Source organism: Columba livia, chromosome 11 (assembly GCF_036013475.1).
Source record: "Columba livia isolate bColLiv1 breed racing homer chromosome 11, bColLiv1.pat.W.v2, whole genome shotgun sequence".
Taxonomy (NCBI): domain Eukaryota; kingdom Metazoa; phylum Chordata; class Aves; order Columbiformes; family Columbidae; genus Columba; species Columba livia.
The window spans coordinates 164,047-175,471 of NC_088612.1; the positions used below are offsets into that span (position 1 = coordinate 164,047).

General features: G+C 39.6%; 1 protein-coding gene across 4 annotated transcripts; it reads left to right on the forward strand.

Moving 5' to 3' along the window:
• The first annotated feature begins 489 nt into the window (after positions 1-489).
• Positions 490-9,847, forward strand: DNAAF4 (dynein axonemal assembly factor 4). Of its 4 annotated transcripts, XM_021300859.2 has the most exons (10): positions 490-655; positions 1,125-1,276; positions 3,280-3,427; positions 3,822-3,955; positions 4,479-4,719; positions 5,471-5,616; positions 6,280-6,389; positions 7,125-7,278; positions 8,127-8,232; positions 9,458-9,847. In XM_021300859.2, exons 2-10 carry the CDS (start codon positions 1,151-1,153, stop codon positions 9,565-9,567), a joined length of 1,275 nt encoding a protein of 424 aa, XP_021156534.1. In that variant the 5' UTR covers positions 490-655; positions 1,125-1,150; the 3' UTR covers positions 9,568-9,847. The 4 variants fall into 4 exon arrangements, with proteins under 4 accessions (XP_021156534.1, XP_064932450.1, XP_021156535.1 ...); XM_065076378.1 differs by lacking the exons at positions 490-655; positions 1,125-1,276 and adding an exon at positions 1,296-2,700; XM_021300860.2 differs by lacking the exons at positions 490-655; positions 1,125-1,276 and adding an exon at positions 1,299-2,854.
• Positions 9,848-11,425: the final 1,578 nt, after the last annotated feature.

An 11,425-nucleotide genomic window follows, 5' to 3' on the forward strand; every position in this document is an offset into this window, starting at 1 on the left:
GAGATAGGAATTTAAGAATAAAGTTTTCCAGGGAAGATGTTATCTCCTTTCAGTAGAAAGTTTTTTGCACTTCTGACTGATGAATTAGTGCCAACGGAAGGAAGATCCTGAATGGGCCTCTCTTAGCGTATTTTGCAAAACTGTCATAGTGAGAGCTCAGTTACTTGTCCAAAGCAGCTCGCAATGTGTATGACAGATACACATCCATACAAGACTTGTAAAGTTGTTTCAAGTCTCTGCTCAATCCCTTTTGTGTCTTTCAGCAGCTAAATCTGCTACTTTGACTTAGAAATGTGTTAGTGACATTCACTATATCTTATATGAATGAAATACATAGCTTTTAAGTAAACAGATTCTGTTGTTGTTGTTGTTGTTAATGTATCGGAGCTATTTTGTGTGACTTGGAAACACCAAGTACAGGTGACTCTAACTGTCCTAGCTTGTGAAGTGTGTAGACATAGTATGTTCTTTCTGGCAGGAATAAATAATAAGCTGCTTCATTCCAGTATATTCTCTGTGATTAAACTAAAAATGCCACCTGGATGACCAAGGCAGAAGACCAGCACTCAACAAGTCTAAGACTCTTACTGTCTGTGAATGAAATATCCGAAACTGAAGGATGCATTCTGGATGACTACAGCTGCATTCTGGAGCGGTAGGAGATTTTGAGTTACTATTATATTATAAACATTCTAGCCAATGCTGCTATTGGAACACCCTGATTTAAAACTAAAGAAAACACTATCTGCTCCAACCCCCAGTTCTTCCATTACTTCATCTAGGAAGCAGGCAAATAGAATTTTGACTATGGTGTGCAGTTTTGGCCTCTCCATTTTCAACTGGGAAAGCTTCAGGGGTCAGCAAGGAAGATAAAGCTGTGTCAAAAAACGTAAGCAAGCTAAGAGTCTTTCTAGGAAACAAGACCATCTCTTAGAGTGGAGAAAGGTCACAGAAGGAATGTTTAGAACTTCTTGTTTGCACTTGCCTGAAGTTTGTCTTGCAATACAGACAACTGGGGGATATTAAATAAAGGTAACACTAGAGAAGTTTAAAACAAACAGGAGGAGTTTTGTTCTCACAGTGAGAATCTTTCCTCAGCTTTTCTTATTTATTTTCTCTTACAGTTTCTTAGAGTAATAGCAGTCTGTTTATGGAGACGTCATGGTTTAAGTCTGGGTTCAGAACTATGAACTACAGAAGTCTTCTGCAGCTGACAGCAAGGCTCCCTATCCCATGGTGCAGCTCCTGCTGTAGACTGAAATACATATCATGCAAGGTTTGAAAAATCACATGCCAAAAATACCTAAAGCGTTTTGACTTTAAGTTAAATCTCTTTCCTCTTGTACTTTTGAACACTCTTGAAATGGGAAATTTAATTCAGTTCTCAGATTCCAGTCGATGCAAGCATTCATCCAGATGATATTGATGTGAGTGAGGGTGGAGAATAACCCAGAAATCATATCAATTATGATGAATTTCTTGCTCTGAAAAAGTTTTAAACCCCTACTTACACATCTGCTTATGTGTATTATACTAAATAGTAACCACTGCCATTTGAACATTGCTTTGGAACATAGGTAACAGAACACAAAAATTAAATCACATGATACACACCAGAGATCCTAGCTAATGTGTGCAATATTAAACTCATTTTTTTCTCAGTCATGTGTTAAAAGAAAGAAAAGTGGGACAACGGGACTTCTTGGTTTGTTTTTTTTTTTTTTCCAAGTAGTTGTAAGTACTTACATACTTTCAAGGAACTTAAACATACCTGAATCTTTATCCACATGTATTTGGCTTGCCTTTCAACCCATACTCCCCAGAAGCAGTTGCTTTCTATGTATAATGGACTTTATTTTTGTAGATACTGTGTTACTGTGTGTTTGAGGAAGGCTGAGCAACAATGTGCAAATTACCTCCTGAGATTTTGGCAAAGGCAGCAAAGTAGACAATAGCGGGAGGCAGCAGCATGGAGCTGCCAGTATGACCTAATTCTTTTTGGAGAACATCTGGAAGTTTCAGTGATTTGCTAAATCAGTCTTCAGCTTTTACTAGTTTTTACCAGAAATTCTCCAAGTAACAGCAGTTTGTCTGTTCATGGAGACATCACTGGGTAACAAGAGCCACGTTCCTCCTGCTCTGCCTGCGCGAGCCGTGAGCAGCAGCAGGGCCCTTCCGCCGGCCAGGGCTTGGTAAGTCAACTAATCTCGCCAAGTTTTAGCGAGTCGGAAGTTCGTACAGGCACACAAGCTGCTGAACTGCCCGCGTTGTAACTTTGAGCCCCAGGGGCCGTTTTTGCTGTTTTAAGCTGGCTACAGGACTTGAAGGACAGCGCTTCCCCCGCATGGCGTGGCGGCCGCGGGAGCTCCAGCGCCGGGTTTCCCTCCGCCCGGCCGCTGCGGAACCACGACTCCCAGCGTGCGCTGCGCCGCGGGGCGCCATTGGCTGAAGCCGGGGTCGGGCCTGCCAGCGGCTTCCGGGAGCTGCGGGGAGGGGCACCGGAAGTGTTATCGTAGAGCACCGGAAGCTGTCCTGCCCGTAGCAACGCGGCCGTGCGCCCGAGCACCAGGCGCGGCCATGCCGGTGTGGCTGCGGGAGTTCCGCTGGCGGCAGAGCCCCGCGGCCGTCTACCTCTCGCTGCCCTTGCGCGGCGTTCGCGTCACCTCCGCCAACATCTTCTGCACTGACCGGTACCTGAAGGTGGGGCGGCCGCGTCCCGCGCCCTCGGCCGTCTCACGGGGCTTCTTTGGTGCAGAATCGCCGCCGTGGGATGCGTTGTGCCCGCGCTGGCCTGGCGCGATTTTATAGTTCTCTTAAAAACCACACACTTGATTCACCGTGGCAGTGCTGTCAAGTTAATAATCTTTTATTACATTTAATCTATAATTTTTCTTTGTAAGCTGCAGGCTGTTAAATAGCTGTCCCACTAGAGAGAATGGCTTTACTACTGTTCGTTCTCTCCACTAATGTTTTTGCTGCTCAGTAGGCGTCAGCTGCTTTTCCTCTTACAAGTGGCCTTATACACATCTGCTAATATTATGACTATTAATTACAAAGCTGGGGTCTACAGCTCCTGTTGCAGTGCCGAACAACCAACCTTTTCAATGTCTTCTATCATTTCTAATAAAATATTTAACCTCCATACTGCATACTAAACAAATTAGTTTTGTCAATAACATGTTTCTTGAGGTTTGCTGTATGCCTGTGCTGGATATTTTGAATATGTGAGATTTAAATAAAAATTGAAAATATTAGTACAAATTAATTATATTTTTGTAGGTAAGCGTCCCTCCCTTTTTATTTGAAGCCATTTTATATGCTCCTATTGATGACACAAATAGCACAGCAAAGATTGGAAATGGAATAATTTTCTTCACTTTGTATAAAAAAGAAGTGGCCATGTGGGATTACCTAACTCTATCAAATGGTAAGTTCTCTATCGTGAAAAGTAGGTTGCATGTAAGAAACCCAAATCTTTACATACGGTAATAGCCATCATGAAACTTCTGCCACTAGATACCTGCTAAATTAAACCTTCTTGTTCATTGTTAAACATAGAAAGTACATGAAAACAGACAAAACATCTGCTGGCTCTAGTGCGCACAAAACAAAACTATGTTTCTTATAAAACTTACATTTCGTGTGTAAGCAAGTCCTGGCTTTGTTAGGGATGGGCTCAATAGGGGCTGATTTGTGGAATTTGAACCATGTTGGGTTTTCTGAGACGAAGTAACAAAAGGAATCATGCTTTTATTAATACCGTCTGTAGCAGCAGAACTTCAGGCCTGAATTACCAAGGTAGTTTTTACTTGTTTTTTAAGCTAACAAGGAGAAACTGCAGTATCTGAGAGAGAATGCTGTTCTAAAATCCCATGAAAAGGCAAAGGAGGAGACAGAAGCAAAAAAAGTTACAAAACAGGAACACAAAAAATACACTTTGGAGGCCACAATGAAGGTAAACTTAAAAGGAACAAGACACATACATGTGAACAATTACTAACCTGGCAGCTGTTTAGTTAAAAGCACCTTAAAAATATGAAAAGTACTCATTTTTGTTACAGTGGTGGAGAAATATATCTGTTACCAAATATGAAAATGAAGAGCTCAGATTTTTGTAGTAGACTACAATAATGTGGCAAAACTGTATTCTTTGGTGCCCTTTGCATCAGTGCAAGTGTTTAGTCATTTGGCACTGTCAAAAATACTGATCAAAAAAAACCACCTTATCTATTAATTGTTATATTTTATATTAGATTTGCTGTTTATATTTTTTGTTAAAAGATAAGACTTTTACAAGCTAATCAGAGATCTGTACTCTCCCAGTCATTTTTAAGCATCTTTCATAACTCTGCTTGTACGATCACATTAACGATGACGCTGTGCTTGGGATATGAAACTGGGAAAATAATGGTAGCTTTTACTTATTCGTCTTACTGTTATCAGATGTTACATGTCTCATAGATTTATCATTCAAACAGCTAGAAGAAGCAGAAAGAAAAAGAATTGAAGATCTGAAAGAAAAGGAGAGGCTGAAGGTCATGAAGGAGTTGGAGCTATGGAGAAAAGAGCAAAAAGATAGTGAGAAACAAAAGAGGGTACAAAAAGAAGAGGAATTATGTCAAGAAGCAGAGCAATTAAAGGAGAAGAAAAAGGAAAAAATGAACAAAGCTGCGATTCCTAATGAAGGAACTTCTGAGACCAGACTCAAACCTACTAAAGGTTGTATTATTGGAGTGTATTTTATTATTCTTCAAAGTGTGGGTATACCTTTATTGTTAGATGTTTCTAATTCACCCTTGTCTTTGTCTCTACCATACTGAACTAATTCTCTTTTAGTTTGCAGTTATTTTAGAGTCTTCATTTTCTGCCAATTTTTCAAGCTAAAGCATGAGAGTTCTTAGCTCTTGTTTAAGTCTTTGGAAATAGAAGGACAGGTTTTGTTCTGAGCTTTAGAAAAACAAAACAAAAAGCCTTTCTGGCAGTGTAATGCAGACTTTCTGAGGTGGAGTTCATGTTACCCGGAGTTACCTCATTGTTGGTTTTCACGGAAATACACAATTTCCTTTCATTCTCTCTATGCCATGTCTTTGCCCCACAGAGAGCTAACTCAGGGAACTGAACCGACAGGAAACATTTCCATTTTGGTTTGTTCGCTTGTTTTGGTAAAGTTAGTGTTAGCTCTTGCAGTTGCCCTGTCAGAGAATTCTATAAGTGACATAGTGGTGTAGGAGGAGTTTAAGTTCATCTGTGACAGATAATCTAGCCAGTCAATAGATGGCATGATACAGCAAGAACAAACATTTTTTGAACCTTCCCTTCAAAATAACAAGTCTAAACCTTTCTCAAGCCATTAGAGGTCTAGTTCTAATGTGCATAATTTCTAAAGTAAGTGTACTTTGGACTTTGGTAGAAAAGTAGAAAACTCCCTTTGCTTAATTTTTCATTTTCATTACTCCAATTCTTTTCATAGGTTGTGGTTCCTTTAGTATGTTTTCAGAAAATTTAAAGGAAGAACGGTTACCGGCTCCTCGATCTGCTGCTACAATTAAAATCAACTTTACACCACGAGTTTTTCCTACAGCTCTGCGAGAATCTCGTGTTGCAGAAGAGGAGGAGGTAAGGATTGCCCTCTGGTTTAGTGTGAGGCTTCTGCTGTCTTCCAAGGTGGTGAGTTATTTACCGCTTCTTTAGTAAGATGACAGAAATGTTGCCTGTGCCAAGGAACGTTGCCTGTGCAATATTCTTTCAAAGAAGGCAGTCTTATTTAAACTAAGATTTACATAAACACTTATATAGAAATTATTTTTACCAAGCATATGATTGTGCAGATTAATAAATAGTATGTTCCTTCTTTTTTGGGGGGGGGAGGGTAGGGCGGGGAGAGGAGAGGTGAAGGCAGGAATATTAATTTAATTCCTTGAAGTACAAAACTTAAAATGTCTTTACTTTTATATTTAAGGTACTTTAAGTTCTGTCTTCTTACAAAGAAGTTTGCAATCAGCTCTTTTGAGCTTTATTGAGTGAACACAAAGAGTCATTTTGGAAGTTCCAAAACAAACAAGCAAACAAAAATGTTTTAGTAATGCAATAACCTTACATAGTAATGAAATATTTGGGGAAACTTGGAAGTTTTTCATATCTGACAGATATTTCTCTCTGTTCAAAATATGTGGCAAATAGAATTCTTTTGGTAGGAGTGAGTCCATAGATGAAAGCAAAATACTTTTTTGGATTTGAATTTTCCTTCAGGAAGAATACTTTCATATTGTGTATTTACAGTGGCTACGTAAACAAGCAGAAGCTCGAAGAACGATAAATGCTGATTTGTCTGAGCTGGAAGACTTAAAAGAAGAGGAGAAGAATCCAGACTGGTTGAAGGACAAAGGAAAGTAAGTTAGATTCCATTTGAAGGTGTATTTAAATGAAATATTAGTTACATAGTGTGTGCCTATTTTTTTAGTTTGGGTATTTTCTATTTATCCTTGACACAGATGGTGAAAGTCTACATAGTAGAGAACTTATTGACAGCTTATGGGGTTTGAATGCGATAAAGTCATGAGATGCAACTGCTGAAGCTCATGATGAACAAAATCATTGTCAGTGCATAATGCGTATTCTTCCATGAGGACAGTTAAATCAGTGCAATATTATATCCAGGTGGCTTTCCTTTCATTTGTGCTCTTTATTGAGAGGTTAAACATAGGTCTAAAATGAACTTTAGGAATTTGATAAAAATATTGGTAAGTTTATATAGCTGTGTTATATAGAAAGGTTTGATTAGGCAATCATAATGAGATACACGGCTTTCAAAATTAGTCCCATGTCTGCACAGATGTGTCACCCTCTTGCTGTTCTTCGTTGCTTTTGAGGAGTGACTATTTCTGTGAAGTTGTGTGTCTAAATGCTCTATTGTCAGCATCAAGTTTGGCTGACCTTTGGCTGCGTTTTTCTTGGGAAAGGCTATAAATGGCCATTTCCAAGGAAAAGCTGCTAAAACTTTTTTTTTTTTTTTTTTTTTTTTTTAAGTGAGTTGTTAACAATAAATTTTGTTTGGGGTTTGTTTTTTTTTTTTTGATGTATCACCTTGTTTAAAGTGCATGTTTTCCTTTTTGTTTTATACTTAGCAAAATGTTTGCAACAGGAAACTACCTCGCAGCTGTAAACGCGTATAACCTCGCAGTGCGGCTAAACAATAAGCTTCCCCTGCTGTACCTGAATCGTGCTGCTTGCCACCTGAAACTGAGAAATTTACATAAAGCTATTGAAGATTCCTCTAAGGTATAAAAACATAGGTTCTCAGACTGTCATCTTATACACGATTGTGGTTTATTGCTGTGATGCTTCTGTTTCAAGCAGACCTGTAAATACTTATTAGCACAATTCAAAATTTTTAAATTCGAAATTGATATAATGAAGCCATAGTGAAATATTAAAATCTGATAGCAAGCGATTAATGAACTTTCAGAAATTTTAAAACGAAACAACACCACCCTCCCCCAGCCATGCTTCCTCATGTTTGCGCTGAATGGCCACGTGTTGACCTGGGACATGATTCTTTGCACGTGAAATACCGTAGCAATACATAAACTTGAAAAATAAGGACAACTTGGAGCAGAAAATAATTGTATCAATGTTTTAGCAGCCACTATTTGTGCAGCGGGAGAGAAGTGATCTCAAATACCGTCTGAGCAGTTTGGAGAAAGTTGTCCCAGAATTATTATTTTTTGAACTAATAAATACTTGAGGCTTGAAACTTGTTTTTTCTAGTAACTACTGCTATAACACATGGGCTTTTATAGGGCTGCTTTTTTTGTAGCATGGTATGTAATGTCGTGTATGAAAATAGAGTACATTATTTGACTGCAATAATCATTTAGCACAGTATTTGTCAGTTTTTAGCCATGGCAATGAAACTGTATTTAGCAAACTGTGGAATGACAGATAAAAATCATAAGGGCTAGATTCACAAGCCATATGAATTTGAATAGTTATTTTCCATTTCTCTTTGAATAGTTACTGTGTTCCTGTTAAATAATAGTAATTAGGTGAAAGAAGTGTGTGTAAATGAGGTGAAAAAATTACGGAAAATCTACCTCTAAATATTTTGAGTGTTTTCATTTGTGAAGGCACTAGAACTGCTTACACCACCTGTTCCTGATAATGAGAATGCTCGAGTAAAAGCATATGTGAGACGTGGAACTGCGTTTTGTCAGCTGGAGTTATTTACTGAAGGTGAGACTTTGATTTCTTGAAAACATGCACATGAATTTATAGTGACATGAAAGTAATTCTGTCTAGCTCAATGAGACTGCTCACACTTTATTTTTCTGGCAGAGATGTAAAAGGAGACCTACACAATCTATGTCTCTTTTTGATATGAACCTTTATACCACTTTTTTTTTTAAATTTAGTGGCCGATTGTGGTCTTTCTGTACATGCTGCCAGCTAGTGACCACAGCAGCTGGGTGGCCATGGAAGGTATTAAGTGAGAAACGAATGAGAGGTCAGAGGTGAGGTATTTGCATTGGGAAGCATTCAAATGTAGTGTGCAAACTGATATGAAACTAGGTTGCGATAGTCTTGCTGTTCAGGAAGCGATGTTTTATTGGTTTTGAGATTGTATTTACAGTATTTCCAGCAATACAACAAATTAACTTAAAATAACCTGAAATATTTCTAAATTATTTGCTTGTGAAGTGCTTAGTAACATATCTTTTTAAAATGATGGATGAAACCTATATTGACCAGCAAAATGTTTCATCTAGTAATGTGGTTTGTGTGACTATATCTGAATTAACAGTGTCCCTGCTGAGTTCTCCAAGAGTATCAGTTCAGATTTGTAAGGCAAATTTACAAGTGAAAGTGGATAATAGAAAAAGAAGATTATGGAAAATGTTAACCTTGAAATACTAAGCTTTTCACATCGGTTACCTTTTTCTACTTCGGAATCCCTTTGTCGTTACCTTACAGCTTCGTTTGCACTTGGGAACCTTATTAAAAAAAGACAAGTTACTTCCTGCACTCGTGGTTTGCATTTTTTTTTCTCAAGCTCTGACATTCATGGTTCGTGGGGTTTTTTTCCTTGTTTTCATGCATTTTCATTCTGTTATTCAATTTTTCTCTCTTCTACAGAACACTTGAGCATTCCTGTCATGCATGTGCACATATATAGGTATATATGCATATAGATATGAATGAAGAGGCTCTGTTTTCATGTTTCAATATCTGAAAATGTTTATATAGTAGAGTGTTTCCACTAAAATGTTTTGTAAAATAATATAAATTTATTTATTGATAAAAGTTAAACCTAGTGTCACTCTGATTCCACCTTGCTCAACAGCAAAACTCAAGATCAATACTTTACACATGTGATTAGAGACCAGTTATTTCCAGTTAGTTGCTAAGGAGGATGCCCTTGCATTATTGATTCACATTCTCATTAATGTGTCTATCTCAGGTCTCCAGGACTATGAAGCAGCTCTCAAGATCGATCCTAAAAATAAAACTATAGAAAAAGATGCTGAGAAGATTCGACACCTAATTCAAGGAACGCCACAAGATTCTTAATTGAAAACAAAAACAGCCTTTGAGAGGGATGCCTTTTGAGGGCATCAGAATGAATCTTAGTTCTCTTCAATGTGTTGTTAGCTAGACATTTTCCTGTTTCACTCAAAACACCTACAGAATTGGTAAAAGACTGGGTATATGAATTACTATTTTTGAAAGTATATTATTATAACAAATATTATTAGTTTTATTTTATGTAATTTTTATACAAGGTTATAACATTTTTGCTTTCTGTGAAATATTGGGGGGCTGAATATTAAAACATGCTCTTCATACTTGATTCAAAGTTACTTATAACTAAATGAAACGTTTGTCTGGAAATATCTGCTGAATATAGAAAATGTGTTTTCAAACAACTTCAGAAGCTCCATATAGTCAACACTGTTAACTTCTTAGCTTTTTATTCTACACCAAAGCTGAAACCGTTCTGTGTTACATAGTTCTGGTTACATGTTTTTCTCTCTTCTTATTGTTCATGGTGTTTGGCATGTCTGAAACTAAGACGGTGAATTTAGATAGTTTATTTCAGGCATCTCATTTGGAAAACCTCCACCTGGACGCATAGAGGTAGATTTTATGTAGTGCAGAACATTCTTTTTAACATTAAGCAATGTGCATTGAATATTTTTAGACTGTTTTGAAACATGTGTTTGGGCTGACCAAACAAAGAACTGGAAAAAATTACAAAATTACACACACACAGAATCAACTGGGTTGGAAAAGCCCTCAGAGATCATCCAGTCCAACCCTTGGTCCAACTCCAGCCCATTGACTGGACATGGCACTTAGTGCCATGATCTAATCTCAGTTTCAAAACCTCCAGGATGGTGAGTCCAGCACCTCCCTGGGCAGCCATTCCAATGCCTGACCACTCTCTCTGCAGAGAATTGCTTTCTCATCTCCAGCCTCAATTTCCCCTGGCAGAGTTGAAGCCCATGGCCCCTTGTCCTATTGCTGATGCCTGGGAGAAGAGACCAATCCCCACCTGGCTAGAACTGCCCTTCAGGTGGTTCTAGAGAGTGCTGAGCTCAGCTCTAAGCCTCCTCTTCTCCAGACCGAACAAGCCCAGCTCCCTCAGCCTCTCCCCATAGGGCTTGTGTTCAAGTCCCTTCCCCAGTCTTGTTGCTCTTCTCTGGACCCGCTCCAGCACTTCAATCTCTTTCCTGGGCTGAGGGGCCCAGAACTGAACACAACACTCCAGGTGTGGCCTCCCCAATGCAGAGCACAGGGGAAGGATCACTGCCCTTGTCCTGCTGACCACGCTGGTTTGGATACAGGACAGGACACCATTGGCCTTCTTGGCCACCTGGGCACACTGTTGGCTCATGTTGAGCTTCCTGTCCATTAGTCCCCCCAGGTCCCTTTCTGCCCGACTGCTCTCCAGCCACTCTGTGCCCAGCCTGTAGCGCTGCAGGGGGTTCTTGTGGCCAAAGGGCAGGACCCGGCACTTGGACTTGTTGGACTTCATCCCATTGGAATGGGCCCATTTTTCCAGTCTATCCAGATCCCTCTGCAGAGCCCTCCTGTCTTCCAGCAGGTCCACACTCCCTCCCAACTTGGTGTCAGCAGCAAATTTGCTGATGATGGTCTCAATCCCCTCATCTAAATCGTCAATAATGATGTTAAACAGGACTGGACCCAACACTGACCCCTGGGGACACCACTAGTGACTGGCCGCCAGCTGGATGCGGCCCCATTCACCAGCACTCTCTGGGCCCGGCCCTCCAGCCAGTTCTTAACCCAGCGTAGAGTGCACTTGTCCAAGCCACGGGCCACCAGCTTTTGCAGGAGTATATTATGGGAGACAGTGTCAAAGGCCTTGCTGAAGTCCAGATAGACCACATCCACGGCTTTCCCC